This window comes from Zonotrichia leucophrys, chromosome 1A, assembly GCF_028769735.1.
Source record: "Zonotrichia leucophrys gambelii isolate GWCS_2022_RI chromosome 1A, RI_Zleu_2.0, whole genome shotgun sequence".
Taxonomy (NCBI): Eukaryota; Metazoa; Chordata; class Aves; order Passeriformes; family Passerellidae; genus Zonotrichia; species Zonotrichia leucophrys.
Window position 1 is genome coordinate 5,758,423 of NC_088170.1, and position 26,426 is coordinate 5,784,848.

The window sequence follows — 26,426 nt, forward strand, 5'->3', positions numbered from 1 at the left end:
TCAACTTTTATTTCAACTCAAGCACGATTTGAAAGAACCAATTTGTAGTCTCAAAAAAAGGTTGGTAATCTTTACAGGAAATGCATGACAGGAAGCACCAAGACTGCCACTGCTTAGCACCAGCTTTGTCACATGCAGCGTGCAGAACCTGGGTGTCAGTCAGAGCTGTGATGTTTAACAAGCTGCTGCATGAAACAAAACCAAAGACAGAATAAGAACAAGAACAAGTGGCCTAGAGGGATGTTGCTAACCAAAAGGCATTGAAAACTGCACTGTACTGTGTGCACTGCATCCATGGAGACTCCCACAGATCTATTACTGCTTGTTTTATTTATTACTCTGCTCGACAGCTCTCAAAGGACTCTGGACAGGATATCTCCAGGGAGCTTTTATCAGGTGGGGTTTTTTTCCCTTACAAAGAAAGATTATAGACCTGGTACTTTTCCTCAGCCCTCACAAGTTTTGCTATGAAGCTAAGTGTTTTAAACCACAACAGCCCAAAACAAATCTCATTTACGAGATTTAATTCTGCACCTCTCAAACCTACACAAACTGACAAATAAAAGCCTGTTTATTTCCATCAGAAATGCTGCATTTTCACAATGTACTTAGCTGGATTATATTTACTGCCTCACAACCAGACAGTTACAAATTGACCCACAGCCATCTCCAAAAGTGATATCCCTTTGAGGTAAGATTATTTTCTTAAGTAGAGGTCTCCTAACAGCTGCAGCTCCAGAATGTACTTCAAAAGCTGCCTTCTCTCTTTCAGGGTCACCTTTGTCAAGTCTGAGGGAGCCTGACCACTGTTTATACTTCTGCAGGTAATTAGTCTGGCCCCTTTCCCATGCCATTTATCAAGCTGTCAATTGTATCAATTACAGCACAAACACTCAAGAATATGGCTGCGTTGTCATCTTTAGCTAAAGGAGATTTCACATCAGAGATTTGAAGACACTAAGTACCAGTAATTTGTTCTGCCCTATGACACAGAAAACCAGCAAAAATTTAGACTTTGCTGCACTAAATTTCAAATTCCCTGCACATGCACACTTGTAAATCCAGCATCCTCAAAGTACTATAAACCCACTGTATACTGAAAGTAAAATCTGTATTTCAGAATTTGTAAAGCTGAAAACAGAAGAGATAATAAGGACAGCATGATGTTGACAGATTGTCACATACCTTGATTAATCTACGTTTGTGACAATGACACAGCTGGCCCAGAAGCAGTCCCCAACAGGAGGCACACTGCTGCTGCAGCCACACAATGCTTTGCTAGTTTGTGAACAGAATTGTCCACACTGATGTGAGGTACAGAGTAGGCACAGGAGCCAGCACATAGCATTACACTTAGACCTGCTCTTCCAGTAAAAGCTTCAGAAAATGTCTTTTCAAATAATCAGGATTAAATCACAGTCAGAGCTTTCAAAGAATGCCTATTTGTTCGGGATATTGACTATTTCTCCAGAACTAACAGAATGGAATTGTTTTCCAACAGCGCTTGACAGATGAATTCCAGGTCCACACTTCTCAGCTTCCTCTCACTGCAGAAAGGTCTAGACCTGGTTTTCCATTTTGCTTTAATGCAGATACATGCTTGTGCACCAGAGCCAGCATCTTTGCAGTCAGGACTCCTAGTGAGCAATATGCAACCAGCTTTTTAAAAAAGGGAAAAAAAAAGACTAAAAGCCTACAGGATGCCACAGTTATGTGATACAAGACCTTTTTTGGTTGTCAGACTTGAATGTGCAACTTCTGAAACATTTTCAGTTCTGCCAGTCCAGAAAGAATAGAGAATTTTAAGAATTATACTTTGACCTCAACAAGCTGATATTTGTCATGATAAGTCTGCAGTGGAGTCTATACTTCAGAGAACAGAAACTGCATTCCACTGCTGTCTGCTGACCTAAAATCACTATTAAATATAGCTTTAAGACCACAAGATAAAGATAGGCATCATTAAATCTGAAGTGTCAGTAAAAATGAAGCTACACATCACATCCAATCAACTTCCTGCACTGTGAGTTTTAAGTTAACATTGTTAGACTCAGAAAAACTGACAGATGGAAATATTATTTAGTACTTCGCTGCTTCCTGCTACAAAGTGTCACTTGAATTATCATTTTCACCAGAGTGCACTATAGAATCTCATGGTTCACATCCAGTTCTGGCATTATGCTTGTTCCAGCTAGTTTTTCATTGCTATTTCTTATGTAAGAAAAATCCATTTGCAAGCTGGAGTGTCTGTACACCACACTTGGTTTGTAGTTAGACATCTGCTAGAGAAGTGCACACATGTAACCTACACCAATAAATTCCAGTCAGCTTTCCCTCAAAGCAGTAACGAGTACAACAAACTCTGTGCACCACTATCACCTGTCCAACTCATTTCTTACCCTTGGACACTGCGTTGCTTAGGAAGAGCCCTCCAGTTCCTTCCTAACCCTCCAGCAGCTCAGGGGTTAAGCAGAATAACCTGACCTGGCACTGAAGCCAGAGTAAGAATGGCAAAGCAACACAGCAGCAGGAAGGTGCACCCTCCTTTAAGACAACACACTGCCCAAATGAAAAGTAAGTCTTCAAATGCCTCACAAATACACAGCTCAAAAGAACCCAACTTATCTCCACACCATCAAGCACATCCTTATGTGAAAAGTGACTAATTTGAAAAACCCAGAGCAATAATTGTAGGGAGAAGATTTTGCAGTCCAGCAAGTGACTGTTCTGTAAGTCAGCAGTTCAATTACAGTTTTGATTTAAAACCACTCACACAGGGCTCAGAGGGATGACACAATAGCACTAAGATTTGGCTTTTGCAGCCAGCAATGTGACTTGCTACTCCTGGCATATGAGTATTACTTTGCAAACTTAAAGCATCAGGGGAAGGCACCACATTTTAGCCACAACATTACCTGAACTGTACAGAGGAGACACACTCACTGCTCAAACATCATTTACAAAGATCCCTTTTGTCAATGCCTACCTATTTAAAAACCCTTTAATTAGTAACCCTAACTACTATTTTAGTCAATTTATGAGATGTGCTAATGACAACAGTAGGAGGCACACTTGACTCAGAATAACTCGAGCTGAGATGAATACATACAAGGGGAATAAAAGTGTCTGAAGGCCAACACTACACTAACAATTGCCTTGCAGAACTGAAGCTGAGCACTGAGCTCTTCACAGCTCCACTACACTCACAGCAGGGCAGCTATTTCACTTTTGAACACCTGCACACAATATTTTTAAGTAGGTTCAGTAACAATTTGCTTCACAGGGACAGGTCACAAAGTAAACTAGGATTGTCCATCAGTCACACCTGTGTTAAGTTTTGTTAGATTCAACAAAATTGACTCACAGATGAAGAAAAAATAAAGAGCCAGGACCTTGGCTTCCTGGAGATAGTAAGAGCACCAGTAAGTGACCCAGTGAATTTCAGCTCTTCCCCCTTCCACTTCCTCCACAGCTCAATTTATCAAGCAGAAGGGGCAATTCAATTATAAGGCAATTCAAGAGCCTTGAGGACATGAGCAATATCCTCCACAGTTTCACTAACTTGGAAACACAAGCTGCATTTCACAAACAGCATCTAAACTTCCTTTGAGAGGAAGCACAGTCATAGTCTCAGGTTTTGATCTTCATTACTACAGAGCACATACAAAAAATCAGGCATAGTTGTATTATTCTGAATTAAAAAGTCTTGTATTGTATTATTCAGAATTAAAAAGTCATTCTGCCAGACTCCAATACAAAATCTTCAGTAGTGATGTTTAGAAGACTCTGGGGAGGTGGGACACCTCAGATGCCTGAGAAAAACTGCTGTTGCTGAGGAACATTATTTTAAGATAATTTAACCATCAGTTAATTATGGTTACTGTAACACAGCATGGAGAAAAATCATTGACGTTTCCCTAATGAAATAATTATGCTTTCAAGGCTCACCAACTCTCAAATCATGGCATCCTGGAAAACCAGTAACATCTAAGTTTCAGTCCATCTTTGTGAATGCAGATTTCATTTTGATACAAATCATGCATAACAAATATCAACCATCAACAACTACATTTTCCTATATAAGAGGATATACCCACCATCCCAATAAATACCAAGTTCCTCATTTTCTTTCTAGCCACAAACAATAAAACAGGATTTAATCTTAAAATATTCTATTAGCTGTGGAGTCTAGCTCCTTCAGCAAATACTTTTAACAGCTATAAAATGTATATTTTTGCTTTAAACTTGTCACTTGGTAGTGACTCCTGAGAGGAAAACACAGCCTTGGGAATCTGGCTTGGCTTAACCCACAAGGCACTCCTGCAATGCACTTCCCCTCTGAGCAACACATCAACTATTTCCCCCTTGCAAATATTTTCATTCATGCTTTTTGCAATTTGTCATTTTCAATGTTACCCATGAAATTCACCAAGCAATTGAAAGCCCAGCAACATGTCCCTTAAAAATGAGCTTTTTTAATAAATTCCTTCAAAAGTGGTGCTTCTCCAGACAGTTTGTCCACATTGTACTGATGATGATGAAGACACTTCAAGAGGCAACAGCAGTGAAAGGCAACTGATGCCAAGCTGATGTTAGTTTCTCATCAGTAAGTGTGAAGATTAAAACAGTCTCCAGAGATTAAAGTCACAGAACTCAAAAATTGAAAATACTAAAATTTCAAATAAAAGCTAGACAATTTTGATGGGTTATTAATCTCCTCACAGTTCAAACTGCGCAAGTAAAGCTTCAGCAGAGCCCAACAATTGATCATTTTACTTTTAATTTAAAAATCAATGCTGAAACAGATCACCACAGCAAGGATGCAGCCAGCTTGGAGGAGCAGGTCATGCTGAAGGGTCACCAAGAAAACTGGAAGCTTTCCTCCACAGTTAGTAAGCACAGAATAATGGCAATAACAATGAACCAAGGTACTGGTAGAATGCTTGAGCAACCATCCAAAAGCAAATATGAATTCAAATTAATATAATTCTTTTAATAAATTCCCTCAGCTTGACTGGAACAGATATACAAGTGCTTTTGACAAAGTTCTGGTGCAGTTACTGCAACCAATCTTTGTGAGCCACTGACTGCTTAAAAACCCTACAAAGAGTTTTGGGACTTTCACCCAATGCCCTTTTGTCTGCCCTAAATTGGATGGGAACACAAACGACAATAAAGTTGTACTACACGAGCACTTCTATGAATTGCACCAAAATCCAACACCAAAAAAAACAAACACTAAACAAACTTAACTCTGAGGCTTTGAAAACAAACCAGCACACCAGGTATTTGTTCCTGGTACTCCAAGCTCTTCCCACTTCTTTCCAGGTTGTTGCACAGCAACCTGTGTCTGTTACACAAGCTGTGACTCGCAGGGAACCGAGGCTGTTCTTGCCATCCTCACACTGGGCTCCTACAGAACCCTGTCTAGAAACTCGATAAAAGAGCAGTGTCTTAGTCCAGTTTAACCCACCAGCCATCCAGAAAGGCTAAACTTCAGGGTGCTTTCTAAAGCTGCATGGCTTGTGTATATTCTAGAGTTATCTATACCACAAGAACCCACTGCCACTACCTATGAATGTCTGTGAAATTAATGTTTTCACCTTTTTTCTTAAGAAAAACACCTAAACAAATTCTGAAACCTTTAGGGTAGCTCGAGTCGATATTCACTTACACATCTTCCCTCAGCCTCCTTGAAGCTGCATGCAAGTGATTTTACAATCCTCCAAGCTACCTTTTGGAGGTATAAAATGCACAACACCATACGAAACAGAACTGCAGCACCTTTTGTGATGATAAAGCTAAAAGACTCTTCAGAGAGCACAGTATTTAAAATAATTAAAAGGCAAACTGCCTCCATGGAAAGGATGCACCTTTTTTCCAAAGGACTGCCTCAGGTAAGGTTTGCAGCTGCTTTCGAATTAAGCAGACCTGGAGCTGATGGGTTTTATCCCCTTCAAGCACAATGACTAGCACCTGGGAGAGTGACTGTACTGTAATAAATCCCATTTTTTTATTTATTTATTTTACCTGTAGCTCGCACCAGGCAACTTCCACAGTGGTTTCAGTATCCAGTCCTTTATAGACAGTTTTGAAAGAGCCTCTTCCAATCTCGATGTCAAACTTCAGGAAGCGGCCATCCGGGGAGATGCCCACTGCCTTGGTCTCCAGCTCTTCGATGTCCTCCTGCTGCGCTCTCCGCTCCTCGAATTCCCGGCTGGCAGCTGACAGGCTGCCAGCGACACTGCTAGGGGGTAGCGCAGTGGCCTCATCCCCCTCCTCCTCCTCCTTGGGCAGCAGCGGGGCGGCATCCTTGGCGGCCGGGGGCTCCTCGGCAGCCTGTCCTTCCAGCGGGAGCGGGGCGGGCGGCGGCGGCCGCGAGTCGGCCTCGGTGGCGCTGACAGGCGCGTACGGGGTCCGGCCGGCAGCCGAGGCGGGGAACACCGAGGGAGCCGCGCTGCCTCCCGACACGGGGGCCGAGGGCGCTGCGGGCTGCAAGCTGGGCAGCTCCAAGGCCGTGGCGTTGGAGTCGCAGATCACGCTCCGGCGGAAGAAGCGGTGCTCGGTGGCGGCCGCCCCTCGGCTGTCCTTGTCCATGGTGTGGCGGCGGCGCCGGTACTCCTCACTGCGGCCTCCGCTGCCCGGCCCGCCGCCCGCTCCGCCGGCGCCCGAGGCTCCGTGCTCGGCGGCTCCCAGCTTGTCTCCGACGGAGCTGTCCGAGCTGGAACCGTTCTTGGGCGGCGGCGGCGGCGGCACCAGGAAGCGCGGGCTCGGGGGGCCGCTGCCGGCGGCGTCCCCCGACATGGTGCCCCGGGGGAGCGCGGCTGTGGCGGGGCGGCGGCGGGAGGCGAGGGAAGGGCCGGTCACTGAGCGGGGAGCGCGCCCGGCCGCGGCTGCCGTTGCAGCTGCAACAGAGGAGGGTCCCAAGGGCTCCTCTCGGCGGAGCTGGGAGGCTGGGCCGGCGGGGTGGATCCCCGGTCAGCGTATGCATCCATCCTGCAGCGGGGAGCCGGGCAGCGGGGCCGACATGGAGCACCGGGAGCAGACACGGGGCGCCGGCTTGGAGCGGGAGACGGCGGGAGAAAGGAAAGCCCGAGCACCGGGGAGACGCCGGTACCTCGGCGGCCGCAGCTACTCCCGGCGATGGAGAGAGCGCGGGGCCGGCCCGGCTGCGGGAAGGGGAGGGAAAGGGGCCGGGACGCGAGGAGGGAGCGGGGCGCAGGCCCGCACGCCAAGAAAGCCGCCGCGCTCAGTCACTCGCTTCCGAGCGGCAGAGGCCCGGGCAGGCCCAGGGCAGGGAAAGGGGTCCGGGGGGCTCAGCCCCGCCTCACCGGGGCGCCCATGGCGGCCGCGGCCTCTCCACCGCCCGGCAGGCGCAGCCACCGCCCGCGCGGCCGGGCCGCGCTCTCTCCAACAGCCGCGGCCGCCTCGCGCGGAGCCGGAAACCCTCCTCCTCCTCCCTCCTCTTCTTCTTCTTCTCCAGCTACTGCTCCTGCTGCCCGCGGCCCACAGCCGCCGCCGCTGCCCGGGGCTGCCGCTCCCCGGGGCCGCCGCCGAGCCGAGTCCGGGTGGCGCCCGGCGGGCAGGACCGAGCGCAGCCGCCGCGGCCGCCCGGCGACGCCTCGGCGCTAAATGGCGACGGCGGGAGCCCGAACCGACACACGGTCCGGGGGGGAGGAGTGGCCGCGACGCCGGCCACGCCCCGCCCGAGCCCGGGCAGCGCGTCGTCCCCTCCCCCCGCAGCCGGGGGAGGTGGCCGCGCCCGCCGCGCGCGGGGCACCATGGGAGTTGTAGTTTGCAGCGGCCGAGCCGCACCGGAGGAGCCGCCCGTGGATTCTCCCGGGATGGGAGGAAGGGAAGGAGCGAGGAATGGAGGAGGGGAGGGAAAGGAAGGGAACGACGAAGGAGGATCTTGGTGTGCGCCGAGGGCCAGAGGCTCGACGCGCTGTGGGGAAGCTCGTCCTGCGCGGCCGCCCCTTCCTCCACACGCCCGGCCGGTCAAAAGGCACCGGGTCTGCTTGAGCTGCTTGTTTCTTCAAGTCTTGTGTTGCATCCACACGTTAATGTTTGGGATGTATGTATTTATTTAGATATTGTCTATAGGTAGATAAATATATCTCAGAGAATATCCCGAGCTGGAAGGGACCCACAGGTATCACAGAGTGCAGCTCCTGGCCCTGCACAGGACGCACCAAGAGGCACCGTGTCCCTGAGGGCATTGTCCAAATTCTCCCTGGGCTCTGTCAGGCTGTGCTGTGCCCTGGGGAGCTGTTCAGTGCCCAACCACTCCTGGGGGAAAAAACCTTTTTATAATATCTTCAACCTAAACACCAACTTCAGGCCATTCCCCAGGTCCTGTCACAGGTCAACAGGTAGAGGAGAGCAGTGCCTGCTGCTTCATTTCCCCCTGCAAAGCTGAAAACAGCAATGAAGTCGTGTGAAAAACGCCAATCACTTGTTTTTAAAATTTTAAAAGTTATAAAATTAGTAATATAATTAGAGTAATAAAAATTTGGACAATTAGGATTTAGGACAATAGGAGACAATAAAAACAAAGAGTTATGGATGGTCCAGGTACCTTTTTCTGGGCAAAATAAGCCCAAAAAAGGACACACATTAACAAAGGATTAACCCTTACAAGCAATAGCCTGTTGCATATTCATACATCTCATACATGATGCATAAATTCCATTCAAACACAGGATTCTGTCTGGTCAGTGTCAACTTCTTCCTGTTAATCCTGACAGCATCTTCATGGCTGAGCAAGGCAGGACGAAGTTCATTTCTCCTGATAAGAGAGCAATAAATTCTTTTTCTCTGAAACATTTAGGTGTCCTGTGGCTGCCACCGCAGTGCAAGTGCCTCGTTCCTCTCTTTTTTAAAAAAAGTATCTTACATACCATAGCTTCCATTTCAACATTATGTTATAACCTAAAACTATATTTAACACACTACTTAAGAAAATTAATACAGCATAACTTTCTAACATAACACATATAATATTAATTTTAATATTTGCAAAAAGCCAATCATACAATATGCATTTTTCACAGGTCATGTTTTCAAACAGCCTCTAAAATTCTTTAAAATCATAGGCCACAATGACTCTGTGTAGTGAGCACTGTACAAACAAGTAGGGGGTTGGGGTTTTCCTCCATTTAGGCCATCTGAAGAGGCACTAAGTGGCCAAGCAACCTGAAATGCAATTAACTGCTCTGTAAATGTCATTATTCAAAAGAAAGAGAATTTGCAGCCTCTGCCCTTAACACAAGTGTTATCTTGTGGCCACTTCAGTCATGCCTGTGGCTGCTGCAGCTGAACCTGGGCTGTACAGAGCCCACATGAACCCTGACATGAATTGGGAACTTTCAGGTTAACAAGACTTTGGCAAAGACGAGTCATCTAAATTATTTATGTCATGTTCCTCTTTTGTATGAATAAACCAAAACCGAGCACTTTCCTTCTTACGGCAGCAATCTTTTGAAGTCAACTGGAATGTACTGACGAAGGAGCAAATGATTTTGTACCATGGCTGTCAGGCAGCTACAAAGCAAAAGTTACATTGAGGAAGAAAAAGAAAACTAAGAAAATTCCCTGAGTAAGTAATATGTTCCCAGCAAACACACTGTTGTTTTAAATACTTTTTTTAAAGTTACTTTTAAACCAGCAGTTTAGAGGAAGTTGTGTGTTGCTGATGCGAGGCCTTAACTCCTTCTGCAAAAAGTAGCACAAGTGGCCCTTTTCAGAGTTCCACAAATCATCAACCTGGGCAATTCTCACGTGCTTGTGCTCCTCACAAATAAAATTTGAAAATTTGACATAGTAATCAGCATACTGCTGTTTTCTGTACATCCTTCAGTGCATCCTTTCTGTACATCCTTTTTAGCCTTGGTAACATCAACAAAACAATGGTACAGTCTTCACAAAGAGGACCAGAAGTGTTTTGCTGTACAGCTCCACAGTAAAGATTTCTGCATGGCTTAAGCCTTCCAGGCCTTGCCCTCACTGAGAAGGTGGCTTTAGTTTGTGTATTCATCAGGGTGCCACTTGAGCTGCATTGGCACCAGGAGCAGACACGCTCCCAACCAGTGCTGGGCTGAAGAGGGTAATTTGATTAGCAGCAGAGTGGCTGGATCGAAACTGATTAACTCATAATTCAATCTGCCTCATCCCTGCTGCACTGCCAGCACCAGCAGCTCCTCTGCTGGCACTGGGGGTATCTGTGGCCAGCAGAAAGACAATTCCTGTGTAGCAGCAGCAGCAGCAGCAGGTGTATCCATGCTGCCTTTATACTGTTAAGAGCAGCAGGACACAGTAGCAGGGCTGACAATGCAGGTCCCATTCCCTCCCCTCTGCTGCTGTGGCTGCCTTCAGAAATCTGCCAAAATCCCCTGCCCTGTGCATTTTTAGCACCCTTTTGGATGGGAGTGCAGAGCAACCCTTGCTGCATTGGGTGCCTGATGTCACTGCTGTGGCATTACCTGAAGCAATGCCGTGATAAATCCCCCTGTGTGCTGCCAGGCCACGGAGCTGCTCGGTGAATTCCACTTGCTGATATCACCACCTGTGGGTTTGGCAGGCGGTGCCAGGTGTGTGCCCAGCCCCATCCCTGAGATCCCCCACTCAGATGGGTGGGCTGCAGCTGGGAACCACATGGGGACCTCGCTTGTAGCCCCTTCTCACCCCAGTGCCTCTCACCCATTCTTCTTCAATATATTTTCCCTCTGTTAAATAACCAAAAACTTTGCAAAAGAGACTGCAGCACAGCCACAGGGGGCCCGAGGCGGTTTTTGAGTGGAAAATTGTGGTAATTATGTAAAAAGGCACCTCCCCAGTGTCTGATCCAGCACATTCCTGAGCACTCTTGAAATTCAGGGCGGCTGGTCCTCAGTGAGAGGTCCCTAACACCAGACTCCTCTCACTGGCTCCTCTTCTGGGCAGAGGTAGGCAGAGCAATCATCTTGGCAGGAAAAAAGAGCTGAGCAGCTGACCTGGAGGTGGGAATGATGGATTTTTGTCTTCTTTGGCTCTGAAAAAAGAAATGGTATGATATTGGCAATTATATTTTATGTGGGTGTTGATTTAATTTTGTCATTCTAAAAAAGGATGGATGTAATAAAGAGTGTGGGCTTGCTTTCCCTTCAGTTTTATTTCTTTTAATCTGTAAAACTCTGTTTAGGCTAAATGGAAAATTTCAGTATTGCAGCAAGATTTAATAAGCCTAAAGTAAATTCTATATGTATTCTATGTTTAGAAACAATTAATTAATATAGTTTTGGTGCCAGAGCTCCTCAACCAATTAAAAATATTTCTTTTGCCTTTTGCTCTAAGAAGAATCCACAGAAAGAAGGAGCCTGACTACACTTGAGAAATTACAGGCAAAGAGACTTAAATGATCTTTTGATAGAATCCAAAAGGGCTTACACTTGACATCATAAAAATATCCTTCTATCAAGCCTTTTATAGTTACAATTATCCTGGTTGGAACAATAACAGTTTAAAAAATTACTTTGAATGAAGTGTGATTTTGAAGTTGATTGAATCAAATTTTTTTTTTTCAGTTTTGCTTTCTGCATGAAATTTCATCCCCTGTTGGCATCCATGACCTGTCCATGTGACAAAGTCTTAATGGGAAGCAGCTATTCTCTATTTTCACTTATGCAATACATTATGCAATGCAGGAGGCTATGCCATAATTTTGATGCATGTGATTTTATTCCATAACCTAAGTGCTCTGCAAAGCAAACTCCTCATCTCAGTTTTATTGCCCATTACCAGATTGCAGCTTCAGTGCCATATTACAACAGTGACAGTACAAGTTTTTTTGTAGCAGTTTCTTCATTTTCCTTGGCATTTCTTAAATCCAGGCCTCTGCCACAGTGTTCACTCTTGTTTCTTAAAGCTGAAAGTAAATGAAATAAAATATTTCAAGACCTCATGCTTGAGAAATGAGACAGTTCAACTTGCCAGATATTCTGTTTTGCTTTGTTTTATCCCCTAGCAAGTCAGTTTCATTTATTTTAGGTGAGGTTTTGTACTTGCAAGTAGCTCTGGAGGTTGGGTTGGTTATGAAATCATTGTAACCATCTCCAGGACCTGTAGGCAGTTTAATCCTCAGGCTCTGTAATAGGTGGCCCATCAGAGGGCATTGGATGGTGAGTCCTGCCCAAACCTCTGGACCTGGGTGCTCTCTCCACAGGCAGGACCCATGGGAATTGGAAAGAGGAAGGATTACAAATCTTACAGGCCTTAAAACCAAACACCCCTTTTTATTCTGTCCTGGCTTACAGAGTCTGCAAGTCCTGCAGGAGGACAGGTCCCACAGCCAAAACACCTGGGCAGAGTCTGAGGTGCAGCAAAAGGACTGGAGAAACAGCCAGACTGTATAAGAAGGACTAAATCCAGGAATGATGAATTATGTGACATTTCTTATTTACTGCTTCAGAAAATGTCAACAACCCTGCACGATAAAACAGTAGCAGAGCATGTGCTTCTTCATCAGATTGAAACATTCATTTCCCTTTCACCCACCCATCCACCCCCATTCCAGCTACTAGAATAGAAAGCACAACTCCTTTTCTTTCCTTTTTTTTTCACCATTCTCTTGAGCTACATTAACAAATGGATTCCAAGGGTGTGAAAACAAACCAGTGAGAGAGCCAGCAGAGGAATGCATCACTGGTTTGATACCTGTGCTTTTGAAGGAACAAAGCACAACTTTACACTGTATTAGTAACCACTTTTAGTCTAGAGTTCATTGTAGGCTGTGCTGCTGGCTCCCTGTTGAATGTAGTTAATAAATCATTGTGTTTATTATTAGCATATGTATCTATGTGCATTCTCCAAACAAAATCCATTCAGATAAATTTGAACAGCAAGAACACGATAGGAGAACATTTAAAATAACCCAAATGCTGAATTTTATCAGAGATGAGATTCAGTGATTGTTCATACTCATGTATATTTCAAACTGAGTCAAGCCATAATGGCAGATGCTGTAGCCAAATTCAACATTGGTGCTATTGGGAGCAGAGGCAAAACACGGCTCACTCCTTTCTTCATCATCTTCCTGGCTATTCTTGCAATGTTTCCTTATATAAGGAGTTTGTGGAGTAGTCAAACAGTGAGTGAGTGTTGTGGAAGCAGAGATATTTGCTGAAATCAGCATCGTGTTCTTCCTTTTTTTGTGTCTTTAGTCAATTGCTCAGGATGCCTCATTTATCTTTTCTCTCTCTGAGGCTTTAGGGAATTCTGTGCTTCACAGCAGTGTCATAACACTTCTAAAGCAAGCACAGAGGCAGGGGCACTGCTTTAATGAAGAGGAGCTGTTTGATGGAGGTGGGTGGAGGGAAGTGTGAAGAAGATGGTGATGCTGGGTTTGTAACTGACTGATGCTGTGCAGCAGTCAACCTGCCCTGCTTTCTGCTCACCACTCACAAGCTGATGAAAATCAATCACTCTCACAGCAGGTCCAGTCCTGCTCCTCTTTACATCAAAGCACAAAAATAAAATACTACTCACTTCAGTCAAAGCAGGAGCAGGCTCATATCCAGCATAATGAACTTCCTCGTGTCCTTCAAAAGCACAGTCTGGTCCAAATGCAAAACATTAGTCTGCTCTGGTGCCATTTCTGCCAGATCCACTACTGGAAGGGGTTTTTCTGAAACGTGTTGGACATTCCCAAAAGATGATGAGTGTTCTCCATGGCCACTGACACTGGGGAGAGAGAGAGAGCACTCACCCCTCACAGTGGGGCTCAACACCATGCAGAACGGAGCCCCTGACAAGGCGAGATTCCTGAAGGGAAAAAGGAACATGTGATCATTTGGCTGAAGGGAGCAATAAAAACCTGGAGTAACCTCCTCAGACCACTTCTCTCCTTGCCAAGTACTCAGTGTGAGGAGTGACTGGCAAGTTGTGCACATTACAGAGCTGTTCACTCCCAGCCTTGGGCTCCTCTTGCAGCCTGCCAGGAGCAGGAGCAGAGGCACAAAGCTGGAACTCCACACATGCTGGCAACCCACAGCTGAGGGATGGCTGCTGTGGTGGTTTGTCAGGAGTGAAAGGCTTTACTGACAACATCAGCACAGTGTTGGCATTAAAAGTGCCAGGGTTCTGTACCTGAATGACCCCTGCTCCACACGTGCAGAGTTTCCCCACTCATGTCGTTCCAGTGGTGTAATTATAATCCAATGAAAAAATATCCAGGGTAAACAAGCTCTTGGGGGCCACTGCCAGATGACACAGGTCACAGCAGCTCTCATGTTGCTCAAATCTGTGTCCAGGACTGGGAAGAGGATCAGGGAGCTGCAGCTGCCTTGCAGATAGCACTAGATCTTCTGCTGTGCTTGATCTTAAGTGAAACGCTCCAAGGAATCTGCTTCATGTTTTTCAGAGATCCTGGGAGGCTGATTGTCCTAAGGTCCCAGGTGAGAAGGGAGAGGTGATCTGAGTGCATATGATGACTGGAAAAGCTCTTTGTTTCTTTTTCATGCCCGTGGTACTACCTAAATGTGGACAACTATATACAAATAGTTAATGTCACAAGCAGCTAATGACTGACTCCATCCCAAAACATCAGCCTCTCCAAACTAATTCAGATACCCAAGACAACATCAAGTAACCTCAAATACAGCAGAATGGAAATCAATAGTGCCTTTAAGATATGACAAAATGCTTTCGAAAGTATTTCAATTACAGGTGTGTGTGTGTATAAGACACCTCTGTTTTAATGTCTTTCTCTGAGAAACAGCTTGCTCAATTTATCTGCCTCTGATACCAGCACAGTGGTTCTGCTGTTTCAATCCTGAAATGTCAGTCTTTTAAGATGTTTCTGTTTCATATTCTCATTTTCTGAGAACAACTTCCCCTTCTCATCCATGAACTATTAACTGCCACTGATAGCTGGAAAGCAAAGACATTGCCTGCTGGGGACACAAGAAATTGTGGTTTAGGTCACAGGAAAACCAGACTATGAGGTATAGAAGGAGCAATGTCTTTCTGCTCAGACAACTCCTTGACTGCCCCAGGCAGGTAGGAGAGAGCCCCAGGAAACAGATATATTTATTTAGATGCAGTCATAGCTGCAAAACTTGAGGTAGACAGATTTTCTACAGCACTACCAGTATAAAGGACAAATTATTAAAACTTTTGGATGAGTCAGAGTAATCCCCTGTAGTTCACTCCATCCACTTGGGGATGCAGTGCTGAACTCCCCTGGGTGCTGGAACCTGAACCACAAGCTGTTTGCTCCCAGCACCTTCTCCCTGCCCATCAGTGGCCTCTCCACTGTGCTGGAGATGGGATTGTGGACCCAAATCTGCAAACACTACAGCTGGGAAGCAGCACTCAAGCCCTATGAACAGTCCATTGACATTTTACACTGCACACAGCACTAAGTGTCTGCAGGATCAGGCTCTTGGTGATTATGTGATTTACAGGTACATCACTTCAGGTTCAAAACAATGCTGGTCATAGAAAGGCAAATAATTCTGGGCTCTCTTAAAGTAGTAAAAATCCCCCAAATCAAACACCATTGCCTAAAATTAGATCCACAAACAAGTGACAGAGATTACACAACATTCATTACAAGGTTTGCCAGGATTTTCCAGCAGAAAAAAACCAGAAGCAAAGATAGATCCACTCATTAGGACTTCTAATATCACAGTGAGTAAATTACTTTTTAAAAACATCTTGCATTACAGGGAATATTCAATCTCAGGGGAAACAAACAGTCTCTGAGCAGCTTACACTTTTGGCAGCAGCCCAAGATAGCATGAGGCACAAATTGCACAAATGTCTGAGTTTGTGTAAATTCTGTGCTCAACATCTGCACGAGCTTTCTTCCTAACTGTAAAAAAAAATTGTTTCTTTGTCCAAAATTCAAACATCAATGATATTATTAGACACATCAGAAAAATTATGACTGTGCCTTGGATCTGAATCTTTTGTATCCCCTCCTCTACCAGATATGTAACACTCCATGTGACTGATCATGTACTGACAGTCAAGTAAAACCAACAAAAAGCAAGAAAAAGAAGGCTTATCACTATGCTGTGATTTATCTCCTTTAAGGGACTAATTTCTGTTAACTTAATTACATTAATTTAAAAGGCTAATTTCTGTTAAAATGTAAGTGTTATTATCATGCAGGAGGTATTCAGGACTAGAAATGTGATTATTTGGGCATTAGAACAGTCTATAAATATTTAAAGCATTAAACCCCAGAGAAGGTTAATGTAACACAGGAAAGTAACATTAGAACTACTTGGGTGAATTGTTGAATGGAAAAATGAACAAGTCTGAATATATTTGAATGTGGAATAATGTCCCAATAAGACAAAGCTGGTACTGTATTACTTGACATTGTTTCAGTGACAATCCCCGAAGAGCATTCAAAATCTACTCTGTTAAAACATGCAAAATGAGGGATGCATTAGAACATGAAACTGATTACTTATGCAAACTGTTATAAACAGAACTCATCACCCTGATTTGAAGAGTATTGAGTTCATCATTGTCAGTAAAATGCATCATTGGAAACACTTGGTTGAGAAAAAAATACCTACCCTGAATATAGAAATTTTCTTGGTCATCCACCCCTCCTGTTTCAAAACCAAGACATCCACCCTCTTCAGTGCCTGTAAAACTGGTAGCACCTGTACACTGCACCAGGATATTAATCTGTTCATATCATTTTATCAGTGCTGTTGAGAGCTCCGTGCAGGGGAGAACAGTAACCACCACTGTGGTGTGGTTTCTGACCAACCTAACTCAGCTGGCTGGTTCAGAGTTTTTAAAAATGCAAGCTGACAACAACATGCTCTAAATGTTGGACTAAGCAATTTCAGAGTGCATGTTTAGCTTGCTGTCTTGATTCCTTTTTCTTTCAAGTTCGCTTGGTAGGAAAGAAATATTCTTGCCTTTAAAAAGCTGATCATAGACAGACAGAATTTACCTGTATTTATTTACCTGTGGTACACAATACAGGCTCTACTTTTGCAGGGAACACTCTTAGTCTGGACACATTATATTAAAAATGCTAGAAATATCATGATCCTAACACAATCCTAACTACTTTTTGTTTGAATCCCATTAATCTCTGCCAAAGTAAGCCAGAAATTGTATATGTATAATTTCCTTGTCAAATCTTCTGTTACCACTCGGAGATTTGCTCTGTGGATTTGGAGAACCTCACACTTGCACAGGATCACTAAATGCTTCCCTCCAAAGGGAGTTCTGTACATGCAGGGTTTTGAGAGGACCAACACAAAGCCCTTCAGAGAGAGGTACAATTGAGTGGGAAGTTCTGATATGTCTGCCCAAGAGCAAAGCAGGAGAAAGGCAGCTCTCAGATTTCTGGGGCATTGTGAATTTAGGAGGAAAATGAAGTACTGAGGCAGAAGGTAGGGAAAAAAAAAAGGTTACAAGCTCATTCATAAGGGTTTTGGGTTTTTATAGCACAAATAGACATTTCCTGTGACGCTACATGCTGGATCAGACCTGACAGAAGGACAGGCAATTTCTGTAGGCAGACCACAGCACATTCTTGTGACGTCATGAGAGAGAAACAAGAAGTCAGCTGAACACAAATAACACACATTTCCTTCAGTCAGTTTTCACTTCCAGTCTCAAAACTACGCCTTTTTGTTCTTCACACTTAGCTGTGTGAAATTGTCCCACTAACCCATTCAACCCTGGCCCTTCTCTCTGGTCCTCAAGCAGTTCACTCCTTATTCAGATTGTTGAGACACACACAGTGCTTCTCTCTTAGCCATCTATGGATTGTTTTCCTACCTGAATCCCAGATTGCACAATGGGGATGATTGCTGCTTACCTAATGTTTGTTATAAAACCTGTGACAGCATTTTTTCCTTGCTGCTGTACAAGAGGAAATAGCATTTTATTTGAAACGCTGTGCTGAGTGTCAACATGAGAGGTGTTTTAAAAGAGCTGAGAAGTATGCTGTCAGGAAAATGTTTCCAGGCCTACCTTCCCTCCCACATCCAACTGTGTTGAAATAATCAAATGCTATCCCACTCGTGCTTGGGAAGAGGATGACTAACAGCAGCTAATTACTGCTCAATCTGTTGCCCTCAGCAGCTATTGGTCTGAATCACACCCACTGGCACCGAGGGGGCACAGTTTGTGGAGGGGGCACAGTTTGTGTGTGGAGGCACCTTCATTTTTGGGGTCTTCCTTGGGAGGCAGAAGCCGGGAGAAGAAGTGCACATGTTAAGATGCTGCCCGTGCCAGCATGCCTGACTCAGCAAATGGCATGGAGAGCCTGGCTGTGAGCCTCTCTGGGTCAGCCCTGTCCTGCTGGGGCCCTGGGCAAGCCAATGTCACACTGCAGGAAGGACAAGGTGGTTTCTCATTTCTTCCTGCTCCATCCTTGTGCAGCAGGGACTGAACCTCGCTCAGTGGTGCTGGATATTAGCTCCTGCTTTCTTCCCAGTTTGCTGCTGCAGTAGCAAAGAGTTGGCAGAGGGCCTCCTGTATCACATTTGATCTGTTGACACTTGCAGCAGTGCTGGACTCGAGCGCGGTAGGAGTTTCCGTCTGGAGAAATATGGTAGCCCTTCCTGCCTCCTCGTTCCACTCCCCACGGAAAACCTCCCCTTTGTTTTCCCAAATCCTGGGCCAAATAAAATATACCAAAATAACACTGGAGACACACAAGGAATCTCTTGCCTCAAACTTGGCCTCGGAGCAACGCATGCAACCATGAGTTGTCTCACAAGTGAAGTCATGTGAGTGGAATCCAGGCAGGGTTTCACCAGCAGGGACTGCAGGCTTGCCCTGGCTGCTCTGCAAACAGGTAATCCCTTGTTTGTGGTGGCCACAATGACCACTAAATCTGTTTTCATGCCAGGACAATCCAGAATTATGCTTTTCAGCTATTTAATTTGAAACTCTCTAGGAAAGGCAGGGACAGAAGGTCTCGAGCTGTGGTGGTGTACCTGCCTGCTGGCCAACATGCTGTGACATTTCAGTGTTGTACAGAAAAGAGGCAGGAAAGTAATACTTGCATCAGAGTTATTAGAATTCCTGTCTCATTGCTGAAGCTTTTTATTATTTCAGCAATATTCTCCTGAGTAATCATGTCATTCTGCTGCACTCATTGAATGTATTCAACACCTGACACCTGAGCCAGATGTTGACTTTCTGTAGCACAACCCACCTGCACAAAGACACCAGTATTATCCTGTCTGTGCAAAGCACAGCTCTGTTATAGGGAGCCCCTTACATGTGAGACAGCCAGCCCCTCACAGGGATATTACAGAGCCTCCTTTCTTACTCAGGGCTCCTCAGGGTCACTCCAGGCTCAAGCATTACTCCATGAAGGAATCTGGGATTTGGTCTAGAGCTGATGATGTAGCATGGTACTGTTCTTTACTTGGAAGAAAGATAAGCATTGTTATCAAGCTTCTCTCATTGCTAACACCTGGGGCAGCTCTAATGCATCTCAGTTCTGCACAGATAATGCTGCAGTCCCTTTAAGACAAGGGACTTAGAGAAGGTTTCTCTAAAATGTAAATGTAGCTTCCATTTCTGCTGACTTGAAAAGCATGTTACTAAGTAAAACCTGTTTAATTTATCCTACCTGGTAGAGATTTTCACCCCTGTTTGCAATCAGTGTCAAGACAATATGTCTGGTGATAATGAATAGCCACATACTGCGTGCTGCAACTCCAATTCTTTTTATGGAGCTTTAATCTCTTCCCTATTCCATCTGCCTCCTGTGCTAACAAAGGCCATATGGCTCCTCAGAGCCACCTAGGCTCTGCTTAGGTGGGATGCAAGTGTCTGAAGCAGCACTTGCTCTTCTGAGGAAATTTCCATTGCAGGTGTAGGCTGAGAATGGGGTCACCCATAGTGGATATTTCTGGGATACGTGGCCTTACAGACCAAAAGGGATCTTGACCAGACACCCTGTTTAACCTCTGCTCTAGAATGACACCTGTTCTCCTCTCCTAAATGTGCTGGCTGATCCAAATTAGAACTGTACAAGTATTCAGCACCTCAACAATGTCCTGAGCATGGCCCTCTGCAACTTGTCTCCAGCCTGTCATAGAGAATGTCATGTAATCTACTACAGACAGCAAGTTAATTTATATCAAATGAAATGCTCAGCCTCCATTTTCTCCTCCTTTCTCTACATTCCTGTCCTCATCTGGCTCTGGTCTGCTGCTTTCAGTTGCAAATTGCTGGTGAAAATGTATATATCAAATATTTTATCTTAGAAGGAAGTTCTCCCTAATGGTCTAGCAGCTTCTCAGCAGCAGCATTGTTTGACAGATGTTCAGAAAAGAACTTTATGTCTCTAGCTAGGCTTTCACACTTGACTATAATGTGCTCTCACCTTTCTATGGAAACACTTCAGTGCTGACAATGAGACCCTTATTCATGGATATAGCAGGCACTGCAATCACCTCTGGATCACAGCAACTCAGGAACTGTGCTCTGGGTGTCTGCAGAGAATTCAAGGTAACAATTCCATGAATGTTCATGGGATCACTGGCTAAGTAACAAGAGGAATAACATTATTTAAAAAACTCAAATAGTAAAATGTGTGAGGATTCCAGCACTAGTCCACTTTTCCTGCTGCACAAGTTGTCCTCCTCTTACCTAACTCCCTCTTGTATGAAATCCATGTTTCCTCAATTAATTCCTGACAAACAGCCTTGCTCTGGCTTTTGTGTCCTATGCTCCACATTCTTTACATTTTTCTTATAGATGTTATAGCTGAGATTTTTCCCCTTTTTTTGCTTCTTTTTATCACGTTCCCTTGCTCTGGCACCCAGCTCCTCCTGGTTAACTGGTTCTCCACCCCTGTCTGCCTTTCCATCCTGCCTTCCCACCTTGCGTATCATCACCACCTGCCCTCTGCCCTGAGCCTGCAAGGCCTCCATCAGAGGAGACCTTTGAGAACAGGTTAGACTCACATTTACCAGAAATAGCATAAGTACAGTTCATTCTGCCTTTGGGCAGGAAACCAATTAAAGGACTTACTGAGGCCCCTTCCAGACCTGCTTCTTTCTGATTCTATTATCCTTTGCATTAGTGGGAGAGCAGTAATGGAGCCACACTTCTTGGCACAAACATTTCCAAGAGATTGTTATCTTGGACTCTTGGCCTTGCAGCTGGAGATCCCTTTTGGCTGCCTGCAGGGGAGCTCAGGCTGCAGCCGGTGCCAGGGCTCAGGCTTGCCATTCTGGCTTCAGAAATGACTCAAATATCTGAGCCTCTTATTTCCATAAGGCTATCAAATTACCTTCTTTTTCAGTTGTTCTATATTTTACAAATACAATGGCCATAGATACTTCTTATTAAAATAGGGATCTTTCCTCATTCTGATTAAATTTGTATTTATCTTTGTAGATAATTTTGCAGCACACAATGCTCCACAGTACGTCCTGAAACCATTTGGAGTATAGCTACTCTTTCAATCAGCTGATGAATTTGCTGTCAGGTATGCAGGTAGGATATCCCAGTTAAGAAATTCAGCTCTTTCAAAATTATTAATTTTCTCTTGTATTCAATTCCTTGGTAAAAATCTTTATAAAGAGTAAAAAAAAAAAAGAATAAAGCTTTACTGCACGTAAAACACATTCTAGAATGAATGCCCTATTATACCCATCCAGCTGCAAATTGCTGTTATCTCTTCAGAACAATTAACTTATTATCCATCCCCTTAAAACCTGACACCAGCCCATCATCTTGGAGCCCGAAGTATAAAGCCATTCATTAACTTCCTTATACTTTGGATCAGCCTGCAAAAACAGCTCAGTGTTCCAGCATCCCTCTCCATAGGGTTGCTCATTATCAGCTATCAGCTTTTGTGCTCACAGTTCCTCGTGGAGCACAAAGAAGGAGCCAGAGCCTTTGCCCGTGGTTTTCTATGATTTTAAGCGCTTTGGACTGAACTTACATCAATATTGTTACTGGTGTACTTACAATAATAGTCCAAAGAATAGATGACTGGAAAAAGGTGAGGTGGTTTGGGGAGGAGGAGGAAATACCAATGCTGCTGGAAAAACAACTTTTTTTTTTTTAAAAAAAAAACAGTGTTTCAGTGAGGCAGGTTTTACAACAAGCACCGCTGACTTCTGTGGAGTTGCTCCTAAATTGTACTGAAAGAACTGAGGAAAGAGTAGGAATTTTATAGAGGTATGAACCAGTTAAAATATACAAAACATTTCAAACAAAATGGATGTTTGAAACAATCAGAAGTTTTCAGAACTCTGGTACAGACAGTTCAAAGCTCAAAGGCTTTCAGGCTTGTGTAACCCTCTGAAGTAAATCCATGCAGCTCACAGGGTAGAGAACTCATAAAAAGCATTTTTAAAATCAAAGGCCTGGCTACTATATCCCTTCCTTGGAAAATTGGGCTGTCCCTGTGCTGTTTGCCAGTTTTTAGTCACCTATCAATTACAACATGATGTGTACTTGTGGGTCATAGCAATTAATTTAATTGCTTTCTGCCTATTCCTTGAAAGTACTCCTGGCTAGCTGTTAGTCTGAGAGGGAATTTGTAAGTGTAAAAACATGATTTGTTTTTTCAGTTTTGCTCTATATTGCTTCCTTACATTTCTGTGGTTCCGTTTTCTCATTGTTTTATCATCCTTTCGATCTCTGTTTTGCTAGAACACACCTCAGACAGATACAGTAATGCATGGCTAAAAAACCCCTGAAAATAAAACCTTGTGATGTGAGTGGAATTTCTCTTTTTCTTCCCACTGCTTCCAAAGAAAAGCCGACTGCTGTCACACCCTGGTGCACACTATGTGAGGCAGCACACAGCTCACGGTGACACAGATGCTCCATGTCCCAGTGCTGCTGGTGGCAAGGTCCCCACCCCTGTGTGCTCTGAAAGGTGAGGGTTGAGGAGGGGCTGGCAGAAGGACAGGCTGTCCTTTTCCCTGCTGGAAGCAGGCAGTGCTGGCCCTCTCAGGGGCTGCCAGGAGCAGCTGGTCCCGCTCTGTGATGACAAGTGCACAGGTGTTGGGAATTTGCCCAAGGGCACGGGTCCCAGATGAGAGATGCAAATAGGGGAGAGGAGATGCAGTGCTTCAGAGGGGGATGCACACGGACACAGCCCAGCACAAAGGCAGCCCATCCTCTAGGGTATCCAACAGGCTGCCTCTGTCTGGGAAGAGGCATGACAGGGATTTTTCATATTTGATGGGCTGAATTGGTCCTACCCTTTGATTCATTATGGGCAAAAAATCTTAAATTGAGATGCTGTCAGGCAAGTGCCCTTGGTGTTCATTATCATAAGCTGGCAGGAGGCAAGACTGTCCTGTGATGGTAAAGAACAGGAACTTTCCTCTATCAGCATCTTTCCATCCAAGCTGCTGGTAAAGCTATTCTGCTTTCTTCCCCCATTTTCACCTTCCTGCCTGAGGGATGCACACTGCCAGCAGCCCTGAGTGCTGAGGGAAAACATCTGGTGGTGATGTTCCAAACCAGGGAGCAGGCAGTGCAGGCTCAGAGCCTCTGTCTGCAGGTGACCTGGATAAAATACCAGTTTCCAAGGATGCTGTTTTCATTCAGATGGCCAGGTGCTGTCTGACAGGAAAAATTCCTTTCTCTACCACTTTTAGAAGAACTATTCTTCAAACTGTAATTCTACTATGATGAGAAGAAAAAAAATCCCAAGTGAGTCAGGAGAAGTTAGTTACTCATAAATTGTTGATTTTGGAATCCTATTTCAGGCATCCAAAAGCAAGATGGATGCATTTTCATGCTAACTCATAACCCCCAGTATGCCTTCAATTTGCTATGGATTATATACTGGGAAAGACTGGGATTTTCTTCTGCCTTGGATCAAGGTAAACTTGTATTCCAACATGATGGGCAGCCACAGATGCCTGGTGTGATTTGGTAGCCTGGTCAGCATTTACACAAGTTTGGAGAAGTTTGTGAGAAATGCTTTTGTTATCATATTTCTTGGCTTCCACTGCATGGGGTTTTTTGAGTAAAAATTATAACAAACTAAACCACTCTTCATATTAGATAATAGGCACAGGAAAAAAAAAATTCCTGTGGGAGGAATTTTTTTTTCTAGCATAATGATAGATTTCACTAGGAAAAAATTCTGTTTATTCCAAAATAAACTGTTAGCATTCTAAGCCATTTCTGTGGGGTTTTATCTATCACAATCTAATCAGAACTATTTTTAGAACAGCAGTGCATAATAATATTAGGCAGCAGTGATCTCTGAGACAATTTGAGACTCCCAGTCGAGTTTTTCTGCTAGAGATGTGTGCCATAAAAAGCCCCATCACAGATTTGCCCCTTTGTTGCAGAGGCTGCCAGACAGATCAAGGACTCAAAGGGCCTGCCATTTGAAGTCTCTGCAGTTTGAAGATGTGCTGTCAGGGATCAGTGTGGAGAAGGCTTTTGTTCTGCTGCTGGAGTAAGTGTTTGCAGATGAAAGGAGCCTGGGCCATCAACCTGACACTTTTCCAGGCATGAAATTCACTTAAACCTAAGCATGGGATGGTGGACTGAAAAATAACATATATTTATTTAGCCTTTGCTTACTGCTTTGAGGAGCATCCCAATCACTTCATAAAGGAATACTGAATACTGACACATAATTAACCTGCTGGAATGGAGGATTTACAGCATAAAGAGCAGACGTTTGAAATGGCACAAGCAAAGTTCTGGGGCTATCTTGCAGTAATTGTTTCCATTACTTTCAGTGTGTTTTGATCAAGCCCTTAGCACTTCTGGAGGAGAAGTATTTGGTCATCTGTCAAAACAATCTGTGTCACAAAACCATCACAGTAGTGGGATTTTTTAAGCATGAACATAGATAAGATGTGGTGTCTCATTCCTTGAACTAAACCCTCACATCACAGGTGAAATGCACTGGGTAAGACAGTGAAAATAGGAAGCATTTTTCAGTCCATAGAGATTATTTTTAATGACTTTAACACCTTTAACTTATGTATGTAGTAATGTAATTTCTGTTGTGACCCTACAAAATTGAATATGAAAAGAGAAGAAAGAGTGAGTAAATCACTGTAAATCTTCAGTTTATGTTGTTAGATTGTCAATACACCTGGCCTTCTCACTTCACCCATCATCCAGTGCCCCCACCTACTCCTGCCAAGGAGCAGCTGACTTTATGCTGCATCCTCTGGTCAAAGATCTGCAAGCACCTAAAGCTGTTCACCACCTGATTATTTACTGCAGCCACAGAGAGCACTTTGCTCATCATTGCCATGCAGCCACCCCTGGGATGAGAGACAGGCAGAGAGCAAGTATTACACAAGGGATCTAAGCATAAAGTACTGAATATCATGCTCTTAATAAGTTTTGGACAGATGTAAACAAAAAAATTTACCAAGAAAATGATGCAGAATTTTCCTGACACAATTAGCCAAATCCCTCATTTTACTTTCAATCGTACAAAGCATTGCCTGCTAAATAACATGTTGGAGATTGGCTCAGGGGAAAATGGTGCCAACACTATTCTCTAATATTTTTTAGGAGAAAAAGGACTGACCCTGCCTGCATTTTGAGTACCCTGTAAGAAGAACTTGTGCCCATAGAAACAGACATAATGGATGACTGTGCAGATGTAATCCCACCAGTTGGTGTCTACCACAAGGGCTCTGCTTTCTGCCAGAGGATGAGTCAATTATGGAGCCCTGGCAATCCAAGCAAGGCTGGGATCAAGCACAGCACCTTTTCCTCCTCTCCTCTGTCTTGGCAGCCCCTGCTTGATGCTCAGCTGAGATGGACACACTCAGACACACCAATGCTTTTATTCATGCACACACAGGAAAGGTTTGACCTTGCTCCCATTGCTGGGTTTCAGTGTGATTTAGCAGGTGCAGCAGAAGGAGATTCACTGGAGGAGATGCTGGCATCCTTTGTACCAGCATTAATTTGAGGTGAATTTCTGACTCCAAGTGCCCTGCTCCAAATATATTGCAGTATAACAGAGAACAAAACATTACTCCAAAGTACAAAATTTACTGTTGCGGCCTGCATGAGAAAACAATTCTCCGTAACTTCCATAATCAGACCTTGGAAGCAGATGACTTTGTGAGTAGTTGGCTGCAGCAGCCAAACACTCAAGCACAGAATAATGCAGGTGATCCCAGCTTCCCTGAGCTCCCAGGGCTTGGCTGTGCAGGCTGAGGAGCAGATGGGTTCTTTGGTCACATTACTCATTCAGCTGAAGCTCAGCACTTTGTTTAATGCTCTGCTGTCTGAGGCTGGAGTGGCCAGCACGCTGCAGATTTGAACCTGTTCTTCCGACCACATCAAAGGAATCTGGTCCTGGGCCAGATTTGGATCTCCCACCAGTTTTAACTGGTATAAACTGTGTGATAACTGGTAACTGAGCTGTGTGTAATAACTATATTACTTAAGATCTCCAAGCACATAATTTGATTAGTGCA

The 26,426-nt window shown here is 44.5% G+C and overlaps 1 protein-coding gene and 2 long non-coding RNA genes across 12 annotated transcripts in view; 1 reads left to right on the forward strand and 2 right to left on the reverse strand.

Moving 5' to 3' along the window:
- WNK1 (WNK lysine deficient protein kinase 1) overlaps nt 1-7,600 on the reverse strand; it is a 98,204-nt gene extending 90,604 nt beyond the window's left edge. For 7 of the 10 annotated variants that reach the window (XM_064736281.1, XM_064736266.1, XM_064736274.1 and 4 more), the window contains exon 1: nt 6,031-7,598. In XM_064736281.1, the coding sequence (XP_064592351.1) occupies nt 6,031-6,804 (774 nt within the window). In that variant the 5' untranslated portion in view covers nt 6,805-7,598. Of the gene's footprint in view, nt 1-6,030 lie in introns of all 10 variants that reach the window. The other 3 variants (XM_064736296.1, XM_064736289.1, XM_064736221.1) reach the window with 2 other exon arrangements.
- Nucleotides 7,601-10,433: 2,833 nt separating this feature from the next.
- On the reverse strand, nt 10,434-13,794 carry LOC135459882 (uncharacterized). Its single transcript, XR_010443114.1, has 3 exons — nt 13,522-13,794; nt 11,776-11,902; nt 10,434-11,029 (listed from the first exon to the last, which is right to left on the reverse strand). It is a non-coding gene; the product is annotated as an uncharacterized LOC135459882 (long non-coding RNA).
- A 9,313-nt stretch (nt 13,795-23,107) lies between these two features.
- On the forward strand, nt 23,108-26,426 carry LOC135456407 (uncharacterized). Its single transcript, XR_010442530.1, has 3 exons — nt 23,108-23,363; nt 24,315-24,424; nt 25,507-26,426. It is a non-coding gene; the product is annotated as an uncharacterized LOC135456407 (long non-coding RNA).